The sequence below is a fragment of the Rhopalosiphum padi genome, chromosome 1 (assembly GCF_020882245.1).
Source record: "Rhopalosiphum padi isolate XX-2018 chromosome 1, ASM2088224v1, whole genome shotgun sequence".
Taxonomy (NCBI): Eukaryota; Metazoa; Arthropoda; class Insecta; order Hemiptera; family Aphididae; genus Rhopalosiphum; species Rhopalosiphum padi.
This window is the reverse complement of record NC_083597.1, coordinates 36,672,876-36,699,242: the sequence shown is the minus strand read 5'-3', so window position 1 is coordinate 36,699,242 and position 26,367 is coordinate 36,672,876. Positions and strand designations below refer to the sequence as shown.

Below are 26,367 nucleotides of genomic sequence, written 5' to 3'. Positions count from 1 at the left end.
TTTTATAATTTTATAATTTGATTTTTTCTCCTTAAAATCGTGTAACAATATGGGCAATGTTTGTAGCTTGTTACCGGCGCAGCGTATATTTTCATCATTATGTATTATAACCACGTGTACCTATAGCAGCCAACTATATGTTTTGTTTATTTTTCGCAAATGTAATGTTTATTAAAATCTAAATCAATTAAAGCGCGTTACCAAAGTGCTTAATAAATCAAGATTACTTTTATTTATATACAATTACACAACTCTGAATGACGCGTCGTGATAATTCGGTTTTTTTAAAAACCAAAATCAAACTCTTAAGAAATGTAATTTATAAGCCTAATCGTGGAAATATAGCATCTATACTATATGGACTTATGGTTAATTATTTGATGTTTTAACATGATTTTTTGAAGCATAAAGCATATTGGTTGTATTTTAATATGTCATGTCTTTAAAGCAGGTTTTTTTTAAGTGAAATCCATTATTATATTCTAATCGTCCGACGCATAACCGGTCGCTTGTTTTATCTCGTTTGCCAATACCACTCTGCTTTCTTAAAAGAGCTATGTACATCTAAATCGGTTCAGTGAATTTATTGGTTCGTATTTTACTGATGCTGTACAAGGAGAAATATCGACAGTAGTATTGTGTAATTTGTATAAAATATAAATACCGGTAGACGGACACGTGTAAAGTATTATAGGGACGAGAACATATTTTAAGCAATTAGTTGAAAATCGTCATGTAAAATGTTTACGTCTTTACAATATATTAGTATATTACTATATTAAGATATACATGAAAAACTTCTTGTCTATTATAATTCACGGTCGTATATAATTTCATTATCGCATAAACATATTATTAGGTAGCGTCTTAGTGGTCTAAGATGCAATATTAAAAATGTAAACTATACTCATATTTGGGATAATGGTCCATTAAAAATGTTAATACTTAATCTTTAAACTTGTCATATTGTTCTATTTTTCAAATTATTTAAAGACTTTAAGGTACATATTATAATATGATCTTCTATATTGTAATAACAAAGTATGTTGTTTCTATATTTTAAATTCTTATTGGATTGCTGGCACTCATTCTGGGATGGTCAAACTAACAAAACCGACTATTCCCATTTATCGAAATTCTAATTTTTTATTCAACTCATCAGCAGATTTTCTATTTGATCTACTACGTGATGCAGCTAGATTGTAAGAATAAATCAAAAATATTTTTTTATATTATGTTTTTCAATTTTTGAAGTAAATAAGCATAATATGCTCTTATTATTCACTAGTTACTACTATTGATTATTAAACCTCAAAATTAGGTACTATAAACATGTTATGTCACATTAAAATATTATAACAGCTTATATAAAAATTTAACTCTATAACAACAGTGCCCGTGCAGTTGAAAATCCATCTGATTTGTTTATAGAGTAAAAACAAAACTGACTTTATACATGCTATAAACGCATTTTACGAATCGTACATTCTGGTGGCGTTTTGAAGTTCCACTATTTCAGGGCTGTGATGATGGTTAGAGGGTGGTACAGATGAAGGGTCGATTGACCTCGTCGCAGTTTATTATATAATATTATGCAAATTCAGCCTGCAGCTATTATACTATTATATTATACCCCGTGCACGCACTGCACATAGCCCCTGAGCTCGAGGCGTCTTCTTTTCTAAAACAACACACATGTACTGTATGTATATTATTATATTATATTATATTATATTATACAGTGTGGCATGTACTTATACTCGGACGCTACGAAATAATAAGGAGAGGAAAAAATGAAGAATAAAATATACACAATAACATATTGTTCGTTATCTGCGATCTCACTTATATATAAATACATAATATAAACTTCATCCCCCCCGTCTCCCGCCGCAACAGCCGATAGCATCCGCGACCCGTTCATCCGAAACACAATGAAGGTGAATTATTTTTCAATTTTTTTTCGCGTGCACTATGCCCGTCCCGGACTATTTACATACAATGGACGAACTGACGTCGTATAGGGACAACTTAACGATTTTATTTCCACCGGAGGTGCCGTTTTCGCTGTTTTCTCGTCGAGAGTCCGAGACAATAATTAAACTATTCTCCCGACCTGCAGCCGCATATGTTACCTACTATTATAATAATGTATAGATTACAGTATAGGGGACGCGACACGATTCGTCACAGGTTGTTCCACGCCACCGCTGAAAACGATATGTCTCATTTATATACTATTATTATACTATATGTTATGCTATCGTATACATAAATTAACGAAATGTTGTTTTTGACTGGTTAAACGATCAAACAAAACGTCACAAAACGGATGAAAAAGAACATAATTGGATTATACATATATGTACGTATTATGTATGGTACGATTTAATATAATAATTGAGTGTATTGCAACGCCGTCAAATCAACCTTAGGTACATAATATGTATACTTAATGCATTTAATATTAAAACTGCAGGATTTCCAATAAATCAATTGTCTGTTTTCGCTCAGCCCGGACAGACACGGATGCTGATGACGATGATGATAATAATATGCTCATATTATTATTTGAACGTTGCAGCACCAACGCGGTTATGACGATACATATGCGATTTGAGAAAGAAGATATGCTATGTACATATATATGTTACAACTGTTACAAGTAGTTTACTTACTCGTAAAAATTCCCGCGCGTACACGCTTCATGGTTGAGTAGTGTGGCCGAGAGGGATGGGTTATCCGCAGAGTAGCGGAGATGGTGCCAAATGATAGAAAAAATAAAAACAGTCGTATTCACAATAAGAAAATAATACCATATATATATACACACAATAATACTAAACGGTTATATATACTTATACTACAACGCAGTCATCGGTACTTTATATTACCTTATCGACCATAGTTCTACAGTTCAATCTCTATAATATGTGTATACATCGACACATGTTATTACCGGATAACATTTTAAAACATGTGAGTATCGTCGTGGCTTACAATATAGGTGTTTTTAAAGAGATTCTGCAGCGCGCAATGAAGCATTACACGCGCGTAATATTGGTCAGATATCGATCGCGGACATGATATTTGTATACAATATACATATACACACATACAAATATACATATTATATGTATATTTTATGTAGGTAGTTTACATTATATTATTGTAGTGGAACATATTAATACGCGACAGTTGGGATGTCCTATAGGCTCCTAGCAAATATTGTTTTTCTTTACCACGCGTGTCCATCTGCTTGCTGCAATAATAATGTACAGGTAATTTACCAATTCTTTAAAACGTGCAATAAAAGCATTAAATATTGTTTGAACATTAAAACAATCTTTTTTTTTATGTATTTTAAAGTATTTATATACAGTTATTATTATTTAATACTTAACATGTTTCAAAATATCTCTTTCCCTAAATAAATATAACAATTAAGGTGGACAAATACAAAATATGTTATTGTTAAAACTTAAAAGTGAAATTAAAATTTCAAAATATCAATTTTATATTTCAGTAATTAATAATAGGATTATAAAGTATAGATAATATAAATAATAATGCATTTTGAAAAACACGTTTGTCCATAGAAATAATTGTTTTAGACGTTTTAGTAAAACTTATTAGTCGGTTGAAATAACAATATAATATAGTAGGTATATACTCGTACTTTACCTACTCGAAAACGGTCCTCATCCTCATATTTGCGAGAATTTTAAAGTTATGCCTTTTGAATTCATTGTTTATAATATATAGATGTTATGTCCTCGTGTGGCGATATTTTTTTCACAAAAAATGTATATCTACACATTTTGACGTATTGGAGGCGGTGTCGATTTTGTAACCTTATAAAATTCCAAAATAAAAATAATGAAAAATAATCATAATAATAAGTTATAAAAAAAAAAAAAAATAATAATAAAAACCGGTCCTTAAACATTTCCACAGTCAATTTTGGTGCGTACGCAGAGAAAAGAAACTCTCGCATATTGTACATTGCGGGGAAGGGGCAGGGGGGTAGATAGGTACGTCTTATACACACACACACACACACACACACGCGCGCGCGCGCGCGCTATATTATAATGCCACGGGTATTAGCCGCTGACGGGGCGGTACCCAAAGTCGGAAATATTGCGTTATTACCGTTCCGTTACCCCGACTAGTGCTTCGGCGGACTCGCTTATAACGCTCGCTCGTGTGTGTGTGTGTGTGTGTGTGTGTGTGGCGCGCATTTAATACTTCGGCATTCCTATGCGCAGAGACAACGCTATACCTATACATGTATATATGTACACCTCTATATATATCTATAAATATACATATTATTATAATACCTGCACTTGTATTATAGTACCATATAATGCATGCCTGTATATATATATACGCACAGCAATATTCGGTGTGTATTGATGTCGGTTGTCGATGATCGTGTATATTGTAATATACCTATACGGTCCGCCGCTGGTACGATATTATATTATTATACTCTGTGTGTGCAACGCGCGCGCGTACTCGTATTGTAATGTATATATATATATATATATATATATATATATATGTACACTCGTGGGCGGATTATTGTTATTATATCGGCGCGCGTATTATTATTGTAATGTATTATACGCGCGCGCGTCCGCTGCATCCGCGTCGATTACGATCTGCCACCGCGCCGCCGCCGTGGCGTTATGATTTCTCGGATGCGCGCCAACCCGTGCATGTAAGATGTGGTAATTTGGTACACCTATATACAATAATAATATTATAATATATTGCCCAAAGATATTTCTTGTTTTTCGTAGTAATTTCATACGAAATACAATTCAAAACTCGTCGAATCGCATCCCCTATATATCGTTTTACATGCGTAATACATTTTTTATTTATAATATAATGACGGTTATAATACACTTAGTATTTATTATTATTATTATATTATCGGAGTGTTATGTTTAGTTCTCGACTTTGAGAACGAAGACGTTAAGTTACGGAGTACCTTAACTGTAATTTTTCAGAAATTTTAACGTACCTACCTGTAGTTGTTTTTTTTTTAAGTGAAACCCATAATAGTTAAAAATGTTTATGTTTTTATTAAAATGCTCGTGATACCAGATATCATAATTTATATTTTATATTATTTATTCATAATTATCGTGGTACACCTACGTCATATAATATATTATATTCGTTGACAATCAGCTATAATAGCTGTATATGATCCATAAACGGTGGTCATAACCATGGTTCTGTAAATTATAATATCTGTACCACTAATAATACTTAATAATATACGTGAATTGTATTAATTTCATTCATCTTTTAAATTCAATATTTAAATTATTTGTACAGTATTTGTTATATTATTTGCACATATTCGTGTTATACGGTAGTTTATACATAAAACATAATATTATGGGTAGATGGGTTAGGACTAATTATATGTACATTGTGAGTACGATTTTATGTGTAATGTTACATTATACAACGTTATTATGTTGTCGTGTAAAAATAAAAACATTCCACGAAAATCCATTTAAATACAACGTTTAAACCGCCAAAATATGACTTGAAACGAGTTTTTTATTTACTTTGTACACAGTTATATGGCGATTATGAGTGTACTATATATTAAATTATTATATATATTTATATAATATATATATATATATATATATATATAGGTATCTGTGTGCGTAGAATATTTTTCACTCGATAATTGGTTTTAAAACAAATATACCGACACGTCATGATGTTTATCTAGAATTATATTTTTCTCTTCTATTTTTAATATACGTACCTATACTCTTGAAATTACGCGTATTATATTATTATTATGTATACGTTTCCAACTAATCCGCCATATGGACACTATTCACAAACTTTACTTTGCGGAAAGCAGTAGACTGCTGGAGTATGTAGGACACTATTATATACGGGAGAAATGTATTAAGGATCTTCTCCTTATATACAGTACCTATAACTAGTTTCTACTTGAACGTTTATTATTTTTGAGTACCATTATCTTGGCACTTGGCTGTTGAACAAATATATTTTTCACCCATGGTCACCGTCGATATATTGCGCCAGCATGGTATGTTTTTTCTCACTATCATATAATATACATACTATAAATAATATGGGATATAATAAAATTGTGTTAACATATTCAATTGTACAAAGACGTTTGATTCTATTCTAAATACGGAAAACAGCATTTTGTGGTAACAAATACAATTTGAAATCTTCGCTCTAGAAATACCATCATGATTCGACTAATATAATATATTTGTAAATAACAGTGGCGTATTTACAACTTATTTTTCATTTGTGGAGAGGGGAGGGGAAAGTATTATACACATCCCGTAAATATACGCCACTGGTACATAATACACTTTATAATATTATATGAAGTTATATATACTTTTAAAAGAGCTGTTTTATAGTGCACCAAAATTTCTATCATTTCTCTTTTTAACATTTTACACAGTAACTTGGTATATATATATGTATATTTACATTATACATTTATAATACCTATTAATAATCACATATCCGGTCCATGTCCATCATACTAGTGTGTAAACAAAATAGTTGAAATTAAACAAAACCACCATTTTGTGTGGGTATATATTTTTCAAAATACAATTATTTTTAATAATACATTATGTTGTGTTGCGGATTCTCGTTCCAAATGTGAAAATAATGTCGTTTTTACTATAACATATTGCCTACGCACTTACATACGTATATTCGGATACTTCTCAATTATTATGCAGCAACTATATTTGTATAAAATACGATAATAATAATAATATACGAGTACCCACCTAATAGATTATATAGATATTTTGCTCGCGTGCCACATCGAAAATACATGAATTCACTAAACAGTCACTCGTCGTGATGGTCGCATAATTGTTGTCTGATAATAATATGATTGATAGACAGTTATAGTCAATGGATGGATGGGGGTAAAGGGGTTGATAGACGGTGGGCGCGCGCCAAACAACTCGAATGAGTTATATATGAGTATGAAATAATTCGTCGTGTGTATATGTATTTTTGGAGGCTGTATATATTATTATTAGTAGTTAGTGCACGTGCAATTATATATATATATATATATTATATTCACACACACACGTGCGACGACGTGTATAGTATTATGGTCACGCGGCGCACACCGTTTTCCGGGTCGGAGGTCGATCGACGTTCGTCCAGCGTTAATGGTCACATATAAAATATATATAATATTATAAAAGGAGTGAGAGGTAGTACCCTGCGGGAGGTGACCCGGACGGGGGCCGCCGATTTACATTTAAATTGCTCGGGCGACGCACGCGTTCGGTAAACCTAATAGCTATTACGCGTACATGTGTAATATATAGGTCTATCTGAAGTATATAGGTATGACGTACAATTTTTTTCCCCCATCACGTGAAAAAGAAATGAACCATTGACGGCACACACCGGCTATTGGCCGTTGATTATATTATTGTCTTATCTCATTCTTGTTTTATTTTTTCTTCTTTATAATCGATTCTCGGTCTCGTTTTATAATTAAACAAATTGGTCGCATTTAATATACCTGTACCTCCGTACCTACATAATACGCGTTATGTTGTAACTTGTATCACGCACCAACACAGTACGACTTATAATAAAATATTATATTATAGCGTTGTTATGCCGTTCGAAAATATTAAGTTACCGGTTCGAAATCTGCTCCGTATAATATATTTTTTATTATTTTTTTTATTATTATTATTATTAATATAATATCATATTAATAATACACGTACAATACACACCGTATACCGCGACTATACATTGTTAATGCACACGCGCATTCTGCCAGCCGACAAAATTAATTGAAATGACGCTCGCACTAATTAATTAATGGATGAATAGGAGGCGTGTCTTGTGCATAATAATATAAATATGCGCACTTTTTATAATTGGAATTAAAAATAATATCCAATAATTTAATAAAAAATAGTTCCGGGAAGAAAACCGTGATTTTATATAATAGTAAGTATAATATTACTAATATTAGTAGAATATTTGTATACCTTACATAAATAAATCATAATATTATATATAAATATAAAATACATAAGTGTTCAGTATAATAAATTATTTTTTATAGAAAGGTAAGATAATAAAATATGTGTATTATTAAAATTATTTTATTATCAGGTATTATATTCATATTAATCAATTTTAAATAATGTAAGTACATACATTATTCGTATTTAAATGTAGGTACTTATCTACATTACAACCTAAATTTCTATAGCATAATACTTTACCATCCCCGAGAGTAAAAAAAATGAAGAAACTAATTTAAAAATTAACATTCTTAAGTGATGTAAAATATAATACATATTATAACAAAGTTTCAAGAGCTTTTTATAAAAACCCATATACTTAATAATTTAATACTTAAAAATCAGGCTATATATCTACTATACCTATATAGTTACGTCCCAAAGATTTTTACGGAAAAAGGTCTAAATTGCAGTTCAAGTTTTTTTGGGTTTTTTTACGTAAATCGGTTTTTTTGTGCGTTATATATACCAGTTATGACTCGATTAATATATGCTATATTTATCATACATATTATGTAAAATTATCATTTTCCATTCGACAATAAACAAACTCATAATATAGATTTATAATATATTCATTTTTATTATTTCAAAATAATTTTCTATTTTGACTGATCAATTTGTTGATTATTAAATAAAGATAGTATAATAATGTAGAGTGTATAATATACTAAATGACCATATACTACATACTTTAGCCGTTTCTTTGCTACTGCTGAGAACGTTTTACCGCTGACGGATTTCTTTATTTTAATTTTGTTTGTGTTTTACTTTTTTTATAATGGCGAATGAAAATAATAGGTAATATGTAAAGCGAAAAAAACCATAGTTTATTTGTAATCGATGGTTATAAATTTCGTTTTCGTAAATGTTTTGATAGTATAATATTGATCGATATCGCTTTACTTAAAAGACAAGTAACGCATATATTTAATTAAATACAAATAATGTAATTATTAAATAACTTTTAAATCATGACCATGAAAAATATAATGTTGAAACCTTTAACAGACAATATAAGTAATCAAGTGAAACAAAAAGTTGTTGATAATATTAATATGAGAAACCTAGAAAAATTATATATAGTCCCCTTTCACAAGACGTATAAACACTTAGAAAATAAAAACGCTAAAAAAAGCTTGGAAAAAAATTCAAGCCACAATACAGGAGATATTTTTACCGCGGAACGTAATTATTAGAAGCTACTCAAAAATCTGATCATTTTATTGTATCGTTTAGTCACTCGGGTAACGACAAATGTGTATTTATTTATTGTTCGTAGTATGATAGACTAAAAGGAAGTTCCAAAACGGTTGCGAAACAACGCACGTAAATAATACAGGAGTTACAGCCACAGAATTACATGTAGTATAAGTACAAAACACGAATAGAAAATAATATATCATTTTAATAATAAATACTGTGCGGACGCCATTCCGTCACGCTACGACGGTCCCGCGATACTAGTGTGGGTAATGTCGCCGTCTGCATGTAATTAACTACCTATATTATATACATACATAATATAAATATATTATATATATCATTATCGTTCTGTGAACCGGAAAAATAAAATGGCGGTTATTCCGCCGAAATCGTCCATTCGTATGCATGTATATTATAATAGAAGATAATATATATACATATATATTGTTACCCGTCAATGTTTCGATAAAACTGCAGTTTTAATATATTCTATAATAGGGTGGTTTTTTGAACAATGGTCGTCTTCTTCGTTATACACCTTTACGAACATATAAAATGTACGATATAATTAATATAAATCCGTAAAAATTGTATATAATACATAATATATCTCTGATATTTCATTTAATTTGACCACCACAATTGTTTTAAATATTTTGTATTTTCTAACACTTAATTTTTCGATCGAGTGATGTGTTGTTCTTAATAGAAATATTTTTTCATCTCATTAAAATTTAAAAATTCCTATATTCATTTCAACACTAGGAATTTTTCACGATTTTCACGATAATAGTTATTTTTAAAATTCTTACGTAGGTACTGCATATATTATATACTTTTCTACAAATGTATACAATAACACGAAGATAATAATATGTCGTCTCGTTGGCCTGGGTGAGTGATAATTATTTGCTCGTATGGCTTCTTCCGCATTCCCGGCGTGACCGACTCTATATATAAATATATATGTATTATACACACACTATTACGGTATCATTAAAACTATGACTGCAACAATAGAACGATCGTAAAAGGACGTACGAGCATCATCGGTGCTGTATTTATTGTTGCAGCGTTACGGTCCGCGATCCAAAAAATTCGTAATTTTTTCCAATGACGCTATAATTATATATAGCTATAGTATATATTAGATAATATATTTTTAAATGTCCTCTTGTTCTGAAGTACAGCACCGCGGTCCGCGAATATATACATACGTTGTAGCATTGTGCGTATATACAGTATATTTTATACCTACACTGCACATACTATATAGGTATTACACTACACTGCAGTGTACAGGTATATATTATTATAATAATACAATGTTGTATGCTCGTGTATACCTACTTATATATATATACGACTATAATAATATAACGGCCTTATTGTTTGCGCGCGCGCGGGTGAAAGCGCAACGGACGATAAATTCGCAATAGCTGCACAAATACAATATAGGCGCGCAAACTTTCTACGCCTCCGATTTGCGATTTATAGGTAAATATACATCGCGACGATGTTTATATATATATATATACGAACTACCGCCACAGCAGCCAGATTTATAGACTTATTCTGTTTGGGTGCCCCGCGACCGTGAGTAGAAATCGCACGGTTTTCGCACGCGATGTTCTTTTGATTTAAAACGTATTGGTACGCGTTTTCCAGACTTTTGAACTCTATTTGACGACGACAGCTGTGAGTAACTACGGTTTAATGCACTATAACAGAGTATACTTATTAAATATATTATAATATATTGCTGTTTGTTGTACCTAATATGCGTATATATTAAATACTACTTCAATATAGGTACCTGCTATTTTCTACACTAGTAATAATTGAGTGTGAGCGCGTGAGAATTTTTTCTCAAACACAGCCCACGGATTTCGTTAGAATTTCATGATTATAAGAATTTTTTGATAAAAGGAATTTATCGGTCAAGGTCACATCCTGGAAAATTCACGCTTTTAAGTTATACCCAAAATTTTGAAAAATTTACAAAAATCTTAAATATCGTTATTATATCATTATTCCAATGAACATAAAATTGTATGAACATTTTTTTCATTTTTTTCTATGAGGGAATTAATAAAGTCGATTTTTTAAATGTTAGTTAGGAGTTATATCTTAACAGTTCACACTTTTTATGAACGTTGTATTTTGTTTTTTTTTTGTGAATAAAAAGGAAAAATAAATTTGAAAATGCTTTATCACAAGAAAATCTTTGTCACACTCAATATGACGTTGATAGGAATATTAAAGAGTAAAGACAGTTCTAACAATAACAATTTATAAAATAATCATTAATAAATGGATTCCGACGATGAAACTTTATTTTCGGACATTCCATTATTCATTATAACTTAAATTGGTTAGAAATCTCAGATTTCATTATACTCATCACCAAAAAATGTGAAAAACATAAGTACAAATAGATAATTGTTATATATATATATAAAAAAAAAATAGAATAATTTTTGAAAAACTAAACTTAACTTAAGCTCAGTAGCTCAGTTTTTCAATACTATAATATTTTATATTATAAATCAACCATTATGCATCTGTCAAGTCGTTAAAAACGTTTAAATTTATTGTCGGTTGGAATAAATAATTTCTATGTACAACAAATATAATATTACATTATAATAATTATCTTATTACGCGTCTACGGCAATATTGTATTATAACATTTATAACTATACTATACGGTTCACGAATAAGTATGAAATTATATCGTTTAAAACGGACAAATAGTCATCTCCATGATGGCTTCTTTTTCCCTTGTTTTCATTTTACGCCTGCGCTGGATGCATATTATTATAATATAATACGAGCCATATTATGTTATATACTCGTACGTATAAGCATTAAGCATGTTACCGGTATATAATAATATTAACGATGTGAAACGTGTGAACCGATTCGATCCGACGATATTGTTGTTATTATTGCATGACGAAGACGCGGGTAGAATATACGACGTACGCCAGAAAATTAATTCTATTAGGCTCGGTCGCTTTGCGGGCTTAGTAATGATATGTTTTATGTGTACGTGGACGAGTATTATATAATATATTATATTATAAACTATAGTACAGTGCGAGTAAATGGTAAAACGAGCGCGCCCCCGCGACCCCTCTGTATATCTACATATAATTGCTATACACTGATCGTCCTTATTTTGCTCTTCGCACCCGTACTCGTGGCCAAATGCCTTCCGGGGACTTATTGCGACGGAGGAATGAACGTCAAGTAGTTGTGTTTTATATTCCGTTGTGCAAACAAACGTGTAAAAATATATAGATACGCTCGCGATTGGACCGGCGCTGCAGAATGACGCTTGAAATAAAACGTATAATATTATAATTCATACGTACCCGTTACATGTGTATTATAAGACATAAATAACGTTGAACGTCATATTATATACACGATATAATATAATAATTTTAAACGTTTATGATTTCGCGAGTGTCGGATAAGTATATATTGGACAAAACGTACAGAACGGAGTGGTGTGACTCGAGTGACTTTAACGGCTGTGGTTATGTAGTTGTTAAATATAACATACAATTGGAAGAAGCACGTCCTATTTTTAAAAATGTAAAATATAAGTTCAGTCATAAAAAAAGTTATAGTAAAAATGACATTATATCTGTATAACATCCCGTGTTGATTATTTTGTAGAAATTAAAAAAAAAAAACAAATTTTGTTGTTAAAATATTCTTAGTGTTTTTAATTTTAGGTTTGTATTAATTACATAAAGTAGTATTAATATTTTATATTATATTATAATAGCCACAATTTTTATATTAATATAATATAACATATTAATGATATTTGCCAAGAAAATTATAATTTTGTTCTATTTTGTGTACAACATACCATACACAGATAAATACGAAATAAATGATAATTAACTATAATATATTAACCCACATATTTCGCAATAAAATATAGGTACATATTATTTTATTATATTTTATAAATTTAAAATAGGTTACATTTTTATTATTTGTCATGCTATAATTAAATATATTAGTAATAACTTTATAAGTGAAAACAAAAATCAAAAATTATATTATTATAGATATATATATATTATAATTTAATATAAAATACTAATAGGTTAACAGAGTAGTTTGTTTTTTTATTATTTTTATACGAGTTGTTGTAATATAGTTACACTGACTACACTATAATAATAAATACCTAACTAAATGTAACTTATAATAATACTTGTCTTGTACCCTTGTCTGCTTGTTACGAAATATCGTGTACCTAGTGATTTCAAAGCAAAATCACCGTATTATTAAAAATGTGAACTGTGGCTTCGCATACAGAAGAGTTATAGCAGACTTGTAGTAAAATTGCAGTTGTTGTGGGTAGTAAAATTTACGAGAGTATAATATAGGATACTTGAATGAAAAGTATAATAAAATTAACATTAAATTGGTGTATCTATTTACAATCATATTGTTTCAAGTCGTGATCGAATTATTATTAAATAGGTGTAGGTGGTGTATGGCTAAAGGCATTTTAAGTGCATAGTGTGTATACTTACTGCTGTATATTTAAGTTTTAAATAATTGACATTTGACTCTGGTGTGTGGTCTATATTTATACAACCAGGAAGTATCTATAATTTTGTCGTATTAGAAGATTGAGACTACATCGATATATAATATTATATAAGAAAAAATATATTATAATCTATGAGATGTGCTACCAACCCAATAATAATAAGTGTTATGTTGACCGATTTGAAATTATTTTATCTACAAACAAATTATATTGTGTAATATTTTGATTAAACCAAAGCGTTCGTTAATAAAAAATATTTATATATAATATATACCTATGTATTTATATTATTACATCTCATCTGAAAGTAAAAATTATAATAAGCCAGATACTTGATTTCTTAGCATATAATATAATAAATAATAATATAGCATTATGTGCGTTTGATATTTTGAGCGTGCAAAATTAAATTTAAAACCATTAGTCATACGAATCGTTTTGAATTAATTAATTAAAAGCAATAGTCGTTCTGAACGATCATAGAAATTAAGAACGTTCATAATCGATTTCATCTGTAGTACCTACACCAAATAACATGATATCGCGGGCTAGTTTTCGTATTATTATAATAACGACCGTTGTATATTTCAATATTATATAGGTATAGCTTCAAAATGAATGTATGCCTATCCAAATGACGGTCTCTCCGCAGGGTACCCGCTTAAAATAATATGATAATATTATGTGTATACATATGAGATTATATCGTGGTGACGCGTCGAGTAAAATATACAAATATATTGAACTGTACTCGCGTATACCTTGAATATAATTTGAACATTTTAGAATTTAACTGTTTTTATTTCGATTTCAAGCCACTATTAATTATTATATTTCTATATAGTCTTATCACCGATAATATTATAATTAAAGTCATTAATATTATTAAATGTATTTGATCGATATTTACAAGATCTTCCCCATACATACATACACACATACATAAACACATAATTTTTCAAGAATTTTAAATGTTGTAAAAAAATGTAAATACCAATACGTTATATACTTTATATAGCTCTAATAATATAATATGACCATCTCGGCTCTTACAATTGTATACATAATCGTGAATCGTAGACACACACAAACACATATTGATCAGTTTCGCAGTTATACTGCTGTTATTTATTTATTTTTCGTTTATCTGTTGTGTGTTTATCGGAAGTCCGTTATCCGGTATTCAGATGAGCTGCACCTTTTCACACCAGGAAGACGCGTGAAAGAAAAACTAGCTACCACAGCAGCTGGCGGATCGTGTCGCTTCATCGCGCTAACGAGAAATCCGACAAAATATTATTATATTTTCCCGGACAGAAGTGCACCGTCGTATATGTATATTATAATGCATATATATATATCATACAGCATCTAATGCATAATACGTAATCCGTCTGCGCTCGTATAATATATAAATACAAATATACGCGACGGGGGGTCGTGCCCGCGATCGGATCGACGATTATAACACGCGCAATGTATGATCTATGATCGTGCATAATATTGGTATAGCCGTGTAGGTACGCGTATATTATTCAAAGTATAATCGTTTCAACCGATTGGGAAGCGCGTCGTGGAAAATGCGCCACAGAGACTATTACGCGCGCGAGTATTATATATTATATAAAATTATATATTGTAGCAGACTTGAAGCGCATAGATAGTGTATTATACGTGTACTCACATCTATGACCGCATCGTGATATGTGGAATACAGAGTGATTCACAAATCATGCACACCCCAATGTTTTATTCCTTTAATAACGAATTTATTCAAATTCTGCTTTTGGAAATTTTTAAATGTACATAGATACTTAAAGACTATTTTTTGAAATTTTGAAATTGTTTGCATTTCTCTTACGAACAGACGAACAGTGTCTCATGACGATACAAACAACAAAATTATATTTTTCAAATGAGAAACACTTTTTTTACTCTGAATTATTTAATGGTTATTTTTTTTTGAAAATGTCGATGTACCGATACTAGCGGTTCCCAATATGCCCATGTTATATATCCAATAACCAAATTATTGGAAAAAAGCTTATTTTGTCAATAATATGTCCAACAAAATTGGTGAAATAACTATGATCGACAGCTAGATTTACTAAAAAGAGTGCATAATATTTTTTGTAGGAGGTGTGCGGGGGGGAGGGTATGTTACGAAACACGAGTACCTTTATTATTGCGTGTGCGCGAGCTCATAGTAATAATATATGTTTAATATTATACTAAAATATATTTGACACTGCAGACGCTGTACTATATTAAGTTAAATATATATAAGATCATTACTCGTATATGTGTGTATCCGCGGAAATATACGAATAACGTCAAACAGAATTCAACATAACGTAATCCGTTATCCGTATGAAATATTCTCCGGCGGATTTGTTGACGAAATTATTATGTATAATTATGTACGCACGCATCATGTATTTAAAACACAAAATTAACGTGAGTACACGAATTATAATATTTTATTATATTATAATATTATATAAATAAACATCTATCTAATGTATAATATTGTATAGACGTATAGGTTTACGCACGTATATAGATCGTAGACACGTAATAACAACGATGATTGATTTTTACGAAGTATTATCTATTACGCATCTGTCCGAATCTTTACATTTTTTCGAACGCATTTAGAATATTGAAATTATTATTATTGTTTGTATCTCGGGGGTCGTGTGTCATTGCGGCGTTTTTTTTATCTTTTCGTATTTCTCGTCCGAATCCGCGACGAAACGTCTCGTACCTATGATCGTTTGTATAATATGCACGCCGTACGCGACGCTGCACGTAATCCGTGACTAATTCATAAAATATCGTAATCGACCGTGAAATAATGTAAAACATTTAGGTATGCATGATCAAGGCGATTTCTTTCCATGTTTAGAACTTTCTTCGTTGTGGTCCGTATATTGGTGGGTATATCATATTCGTTATTTCGTTAAATAATAACATACCAAACCTAGCTATATTATGGTCGATACTCAATTATATTATACTTATCGTGATACCTATCTGTTTAAAATATTATGTCACCTGATCGAATAATATTATGATATTTTTATTAATTACGTACGGCAGTCATTTGCGATGTATAACTAATTCTGAAATGTATAAAATATTAAAATATAATATCGTCGGCGGCATCCCAAAATCGAGGATTATATATTATAGGTAACCCTGCGATATTTATTATTAATTTTTTAATAAAAATATCGAACTATAAGAAAGAAATGCTTTATAATTTTTTTTTTTTTTTTTATGCAAAGCGGATATTATGTTAGTAATACTTTATAGAGTTTATTACGTCATGGTAAATTATCTGTTGTGAAGCTATACAGACGTACTAGAAATAATAAATCATCAAGCACATACCAATTATGACAATTATTAGTTTATACCGTGGCTGTAGAATAAAATTGCTGTACATAGCGAGAATGAGAAAAATATTAACCAACTTTGAAGTACCGGCCGACAAGAATTTATCGAGGTGACTGAAAATAAAATACATACATATTATAATGTAACGTCTGTTCAAATTACATTCAAATTTGTTTTAATATTACGAGTATAGTATACACCTATAACACATATAATACCTACACAATAGGTAAATGTTTATGTACAAGTGTACGACACACACACACACACACACCACATAAGTATAATTATATATTATATTTATATGGATTTGTTCAAAGTTTTTTTTTGCCATACGGTGATGCAACAAATAATGTTTTATACTTGAAGAGTACTTGAACGTCAAATATTCTAATCATTGATGGAATTTTCTACACTTGACCCTCTATTCGTTTTTGAAGACTCAAATCGTTACGTAAGCTAAATCTTCAAATCCCGATTATATTTGTAAATATATACTAGAAATACACATCCAATATATATAAACGGCACTAGACATCGAATGTGACGCAAAGCGAATAAAAACTGTTAAACACTAAGTATAATTTAAGTTGGTACAATTTTTAATGATTCATTATTCATTCAAATATATTGCTGAATCATAATTACAAACTATTTATATTGTCATATCAAACATTTTACATATTCGTTCTTAAGGCCAAAAATGTTATCAACAAATAATTATCATGCTTATGTATATTTATGAAAGTATATATTATTTATTATTTTGAAATACACCAGCTTAAACATGATAATTTTTGCAAGTTTAACCCTCAATTTGTATTATTGTATCTTCTAGATAACACATGATAATAGTCTCTTGTATACAATATTATAGTATATTATAATTTGATTAAAATAAAAAACTTGAATTTTTTCCATGTATTTATAATGTATGCGAACTTGTAGAATTCATAAAAAAAAGTAAACATAAAATATTGTGACACAATAATAATATTAATTACTTGTTTATTATTGAGTACACGTCCATTAAACGTAAAGTATAGGTATATCTTTATTAATAATGATGTAATAAATATTAATATGCGATCAATAAATGCAGCAAAAAAAGGTTGGCTATAAAACAGTCGTAAATAGCGCACGTAAGAACAACATATAGGTATATACAATGTGACAAACGTTCAAACACCTGCAATATAGGTAGGTACTTCGCCAGCAGAGAGAACATTATTATAAAAGCCAATATTTCTATAGCCGTCAACGCAGAATCTGACCTTGTCTTTTCTCGAATAAAATAAAAATATTAATTTATTATTTCAAATCGCGTGAAATTTACTCTTGAATTTTATTATATTTATACACGTTACATGTAATATCCACGTTAATAATTTATTTTGATATTTTTTTTTCTTACAGCATTCAAACGTCATGAATGTCTACACCACCATTGCTTGCCAACGCCTAGTTACGGATTTTCTAAGGTAAGAACATTTACACAGTTATATTTAGTATAGTTGTTTCAATGCAGTGTCATTGAGAAGATCGTCGAAACAAATGTGATAAATGCATAATCAAATACTCAGTATAAAAATAAAAAAATTAAAGCAATTATTGTTCTGTATAAATAAAATTGAATAATAAAAAAAAAAAAAAATATACAATTGATATGCTTCTTACAGTGGTATAGACATAATTTAAATAACATTTTCTAGTTCATCATTTCTCACCATTTCTACTTCTTGTACTGATCTCTGGTGATTATTTATCTAATCCTAAGAGCCTTTTTTTATGTTTTTTTTTTTTACGTTAAAAATATAAGGAAAACCAATAAGTAATCTACTCATTAATCATTAGACATTATATAAGTACTTGGAAAACATTTATTTATAAAAATTGTATATTATGGTATAGAGTTAACAGTGCTATACTATTGTAATATATACAATATTGAATATACACAAGTATATGTTTATATAAATACAATGATAATTGTATTGGAAATGGAAATGGAATGTTTAAACTGAACTTTAACGGATGACGACGATAAACCACATGATATAATATATTATTTATACCGGAACGATATTTATACACTCGTACACCGCATAGTGTAATATACGCATAGCGATTTTTTTTTATACTAATATTATTCGTATTTCGTGCACACAACAATATATATATATACGACGGCGTTTTATTCGTGGAGACTTGCCGTGCGGCTTTTCAAATCACCATCATATCACCATTATAATATCTTATACCGCGCGGTATTTAAATACCGGTAGTTCGGAGTGCCGGTGACATATCGGCGAATCGGATCGTTATACGGCGAGCGTATCCAACGCACAATAATAATATATATATATATATATATAACACATACCCATTTTATATGCGTCCACATCATGTCTCGGCGGTAGTGGGTGTGTGTCCCACAAACACACTATACGGCGGCAGCAGTGGTTGTCGGACACTTTCTCATGACCTCGCGCGCGCGTTTGCACGTTTATAATACACAAACGCGTGTTGGTGTGTGTGTGTGTGTGTGTGTGTTAGCGCGCGCGAGCGCCCACACGCGCCCCGATCGTGATCGAGTCCGAAAACGCGGGAGCCACCGCGAGGAGGATCGCGTGCTCCGGTCGTGAACGGGACCGGCCGCAGCCGTCATCTCCGTTATCGCGCGGAGGCATAACACTATAATAATAATAAAACATAAATAAACAAACAATATAATACAATTATAACTGATATTACGATATACCTACATATTATTATGCACCGTCGTCATGTCCGACACCTTATTATTATCCATCGTTTTTTGGACGTAGTCGTCGTCGTCGCCGTCGTCGTCTTCTTCGTGCGGTTTTATTTTTATTTTTTCATTCCCACGATGATATTATACTATATAGGTGGTACCTGTGTTATACCATGTACCCACGGTGTGTGTTTATATACGAGTGTATGTACGATAATCATATATAAACATAATATTATATTATTCTTATTGCGATTGGTATGGAAAAAAACAGATAGGAAAATAATACAAAAGTAGCTTTATTTAAATACCTTCACTGCACGAAAAAGCGTTTCCTACTGTCCTATGACAATAACTTGCAATGTTTCGAATTATTTAAAATAATATATTATCTATTTTATTCGGCAATGTGTTCACCCTCCGAGTTAAGTGCAGCCGCCAATTAATATTTTAACCTAGCATAATATAGAAATGGGATTTTTTAAGGATTGGTATAATTGTCATATTAATTATAATTGGAACAAAGAAAAACGATTTTTTAATATATGTTATCTGTAGATATCGTGACTTATTGTTTTTTAATATAGAAACTTTTTTTAAGGTGACATAACAACTGGTCGAATTATAAATTATAAAAGTATGATTGTACAAGTAACCGATAAGCTATATGTTATTAAACAACATTTTTTAATTGACAGTAATTTCAGCAAGATCGTTTTATCGGTTTCTGTTTATTATACCAATTACTATGAATACAACCCTATTCAAATCAATCTTTTTCCGCCGTCCACTTAATTTTAAAATTATTTAAGACATAAAACTAGATAATGTAATCCAAATTTGTTTGATAGCCGACACTATTTAAATTATAAATTATATAACGTTCATTGTTTTTATTACTCGCAACGATCGCAATAATTAAAAGTTATACATTTGTCCGTAGATTATTATAAATTAAATAAATATTATTATACGTAAGTTATGGACACAATTGAATTATTGTGTTAGTCGTTTGATTATATTATGTCGTCTATGGGTTTTTATTTTATGATTTAATTACATGGTACATTGTAAAATCAGTGTATGAAACAGATAATTCTAAAAAAATTAATATAGACCAACCATAAAAATTATATTTCAATCGAAGGTCACTTGGCCAAAATATTTAGAGTCACAGTTAACTCATGACTTTAATAAATAATAATGTACATATACTCATAATTTCATTAATTATTGGAACGTCGACGGATTGTTTGTTCAACTGGTAGTGGTACCTACACGCAAGAAAAACATACAGACCGCCTCGAGACTTATTGCTGCTGTCGTGTATACATTTATTGTCTTATTGTTCGTATGAATTATTTTACTACATTAGTCTTTTTATTTTAGTCTGATTAAAAATACGCGATATCTTAGGGTTTTTAAAATAATGTTTGAGATTGTGTGGTTTTTTTAGCGAGTAAAATTGCTAACGCGTTTCGGTAAAAACAATAATTTCTGCGATTTCCATACAGTATACCTACACTAATATTACATTTTTAAGTCTTCCCGTTGAATATCATAACACTAATTTCTCAAATATATTTTACTCAATAAAATTGTTGTTTATTGCAATTTTGAAGGACAAATCCTAATATCTTAAAATTGGCAATATTGGTAGATAGTATAATCACATTAATTATGTCCGTCAATTTTTTCATTTCTCAAATTGTACCTAACCTAGGTAATTAATTATACGCATTTAATTATTAAAATAATATATACATTAAACGTCGTTTAGATATATAACTTTTTAATATTTTGAAATTTGAATAGGTACATGTGATGAATATAGATTTTTTACTTACAATGTACAGTTATAATCTTGTAACTATATATAATATATTCGTCGGTTATAAGTTATAACTGCCACTTACTATAATAATATATATGGGCATATTCCGAATGTACACAAAGTGAAACATGTATAGCATGATCGATTTAAAAACAAGTAGCTAATTTTATACAAAATAATAATTATATTATTATGAACAGTAGGCGTCTTACAATTAAAATTATATTCCCACGAGTTCTGAAATCGATACGATCACAAAAAAAATATTTAAAAAAAAAATGAAAATGAACAAGGAACCCTTTAATTATTACTGTCAGATACATTTAAATGGTATTGATTATTCAAACTTAAAAATGTAAATAGCGCAAACGAACGTGTTGTCTAATAATATTTTTTAAACTCATATTATTATTTTAATTCTGTACGAGTATAATGTATATACATATAGATCAACGTGTTAATGTCAAATCTGACCTAAATGTAGTCGTTTAAATAGACAAATACACATCGACAGATATTATTTTTCAATCATGCTAATGAACACATTTTAATACAGAAACGATTACAAACTGTCTTATACAAAATAAACTCTCGATATTTATATAGGTGCATGCATACGGCGGTTCTTTAAACGTCAATTATTATTGTATGCATTTTTGAAACAATGCAGTATTGGGTCGGGTATTATAATATGTATGTGAAATACGGTTCGCAGAGGTCACGAACGAAAAGGGCAGCTAATTAAAGTCATTACGACTTGACGTACATGGCCAAATGAACATAAACAATACGACATTTATCTTTAACCAACTAAAACGTAGACCTATCATTGGTACTTGAAGCTATATTATTATCCGGGATCTTTAATCTGTTTGCATTTTTGTTTCACGGTGAATTTTTTTTCATTATTCACACACTTTGATTACAAATTTTTACTCTTTGCTGCACAATACTTATGCGTTATAAATAGCTCGTAAACGCTGTATAGGCTCATTCAACCTTTGTATACGGTAACCTCTATAGATACCTATTACAATAATATATGTCATATAATATTATTATATATAAACGAATCGTAAATAAATAAATAATAATCGTCTCATTGTTATATTCGACTTACTTGAGATGTGACGGTATGTTTTTATTTTCATATGTTAAAACACTTAAAACGATAAAATAATCGCAAAATGTCTGATTTTGTTCGTGAGTTGCAGATGCTACACCATTGCAGTAAAAATAAAAATTAAAAATACTACGATCGTCATAACTATTAACGAATAACATTATCATCATAAGGCCCGCTTCACATGGGCGCGTATTATACGAGACGTATCGTACACGCGCGTTTTTGGTTACATTGGTTAAATATATACGCGCCACTCAATGTATACTAAAAAACTCGCGCGTACGATACGTTGCGTATGATACGCGCCCATGTGAAACAGGCCTAATGCGCACGTTTGAATTATAATACTCGTATATTTTATATAACAGTTTCATCTAATTCGTCTTATAATAACATTAATATTATTATTATTGTAAGTTATAACCACTGTACACTGCACTTCACCACAATCGTTTTTTCAGATAATATTTGAGCATATTATATTATTACACACATATTATTGGTATAGGATGATGATTTATTATGATCAAATCTTATTTTAGAAATTGAGAAATTGTATCTTATTAATTTTCAAATCAAAATGATAAATAATATAAAACAGTAATAATTAGGTCTTTGATTTAATTAATGCATTGAAAAAATAATTAAAAATAAACTTATAACATAGAAGTATAAAATGCACTGTAATAGTATAATATTATGAACCATAGTTTTAAATGTTTTTATAATATAAGAACCTATCGAGTGTAAATCATTTTCAATTAATAATAAAATTATTAGGTACTTATGATGTGCTTATAGAACGTATGAAATATATTTATAAGATAAAAATAAATAAATTAAAAAATGTTAAAAATATTAAAAATGTTTAACTGACGGATAAAAGCTCAAACTCCTGCAGTCATCGTACATTAATATCGGTTCTAAAATAAACGTTGGAAAAAAATTTCAAATCCCTGTTATTCTCGATGTTCCCATACCTACTATAATACGTCTATAGTATATATATTATATATAGTTCTCCGTGAAAGAATCGCCTTGTACATCACGTACATGGTACAACACGCGTATAACCTAAGATTCAACTACCGCCAGACAAACGCGCATAAGATTATTTATTCATTTATTTTTTTTTCCTTTACCCCCGTATTCTACACGACTGCGTATTATTCGTCCGGGTAGAACCACTTTACGCCACCGCTGACGTTTTTACATGCCGATATATCACGCGGCGGGTGACGAAGACAACGCGCCGGTTGTACTATAATACAATATTAGCTGGGTGCAATATTATTATTATTATTATTATTATTATATTATTATATTACACAAAACGTTGCCGCGCGTGTCCAACGACCTGCGGCACACCGAGCGCCGCCGTCTTGCGTATTCCCGCGGACGGCTGGGACGGGACGTGTCGGCGCGATTTATCGTCTGCACCGCCGCTCGAACTGGGCCACGTCCAATAAATGAAATGTGCGCTGCCGTTACCGATGTACTCACGTAACATGCGGCTATCGCGTGGTGTTTTCATAATCGTAATGATGATAATGACGATGATATGTCGCGGATCGTGAACGTGAAAAACATCGGTTTATAATCGTTATGAATAAATGATGTATTTATTTCGTCTTTCCTCGTCATCAAACACTCTGCAGAAGTGTATCTGCCGTGATATTACACTCGATTCCGTACGCGTAAAGGTTTGCAATAAAACAATGTCATGCATTGTTATTTATTGCAAATGTCGATGTCGATAATATAATGGTGTCCTAATGATTGGAAACGATTCTTTCTCGGCACTTTTGTCATTGCAAAATAATATTGTTTAAATCAATCGGCTCAATTCGAAACCGCTTAACTTCCTTCTTTTAATCGCTCGTTTTTCTCTATTATTATATTATCGTATTTTATTTATAATAAAAAAAAATTATTGTACATTTGTGCGTTTGTTATTGTCCGGTTATCTCAGAAACCATATTATTCACATATTATCATAGGTTCGGATTTTTCATTTGGTTATAGATACCGCTAACGAAAAAAGTTCTTTATGGGCAAATACGTTTTGTCGGGTCAGATATCCAGACTCTACATATAAAACTTCTTCTCTTTGGTCTGCCAGTCTCTCGATAGTCTGGTCTTAAAATTTTATCGAACAAATAATATTTTAATACATTCCTCGTTGCGTTTTACACTTTTCGATGATTTAAATTATAAACTCGGTGAATGGTTTAATGGATTTTTTTTCACCGTGTTCATTATTGTTTCATCAATATTGGTATATAAATGTATACACCTATATATATATACCTATATATATATATTAGAAATAAGCACGATAAACGAAGAGCACACCAAAATTAGTCCGAACACTCAGCGAGTACCGAAAACTTATATGACTGGCATATCTATACATTTGTATCTATTATACGTCTTACTAATGGCGTGATGCGCATTACGGTTTTCGTCGCGTAAAAATGTTGTTTTTGTTTTTATCGAATTTTTTCACGATTTAAAACGAAACCATTAGGCAACTCGGACGTGTAATATAATAATATAAATCGGGTCTATAATGATCATCGCGTGTGCAGCGTATATTATTATTATTATTATGCCGCTGTTATAATAATAATAACGTTTAATATAAGCGAGTCTCGACGTGAAAACTGGATATCGTTTTGTCCCGTCGCGTACGCGCGCGAAATATATCACGGTCGTCGTCAAGTCGTTGCTGCATTAATCCGTTTGTTTACGCAAATCACTGCGGACGCGAAAATATAATATAGATACACCAGTACACACGGTCGGGTACTTTGACCTCTGATCGCGCATCACAACGCGGCGCGCGCTCGCGGACATCGTTTCGGAAACTGGCGACGACTACGACGACGATGACCACTTTACCGCCGCCGCCGCCGCCGTTTCATCGACCATTATTTAAGGCGCGTTTGCTCGGCCGGCGAGAGGCCTATATTATCTGATTTCTCGCCCGAGCGAATTCTTAGCGCTAAAAATAAATGCTGCGGATTAAAAATCGCGATCGCAGAGCGTCACTCGTATATACCACCTAACTATTATATACCTATACGTTAACGTGCAATAATAAACATTATTTTACTGCGTTCGACCGACGACGACGGTGCGCTTCTTCTCTTGACGCGCTCGGCATCGATTACACAGACGACGGCGGTGCGTTGACGGGTGAATGGACAACGACGACGACGACGACGACTAGCAGTCCGGCGGCGGCCCGCGGAATACCTGTACCTATATATGCCTTGTATATTATAATAGTGCGTGCGAGCCCGGGGATTGTATAGGCAGGAACTCTCGGTT

General features: G+C 30.8%; 1 protein-coding gene across 1 annotated transcript in view; it reads left to right on the top strand.

The window, feature by feature from the left end:
- Positions 1-26,367, top strand: part of LOC132917308 (neuronal PAS domain-containing protein 4B) — a 115,872-nt gene that overhangs the window by 35,805 nt on the left and 53,700 nt on the right. Inside the window, exon 3 of the mRNA XM_060978001.1 lies at positions 18,733-18,797. Within this exon, the coding sequence (XP_060833984.1) occupies positions 18,733-18,797 (65 nt within the window). The remainder of the gene's footprint in view (positions 1-18,732; positions 18,798-26,367) is intronic.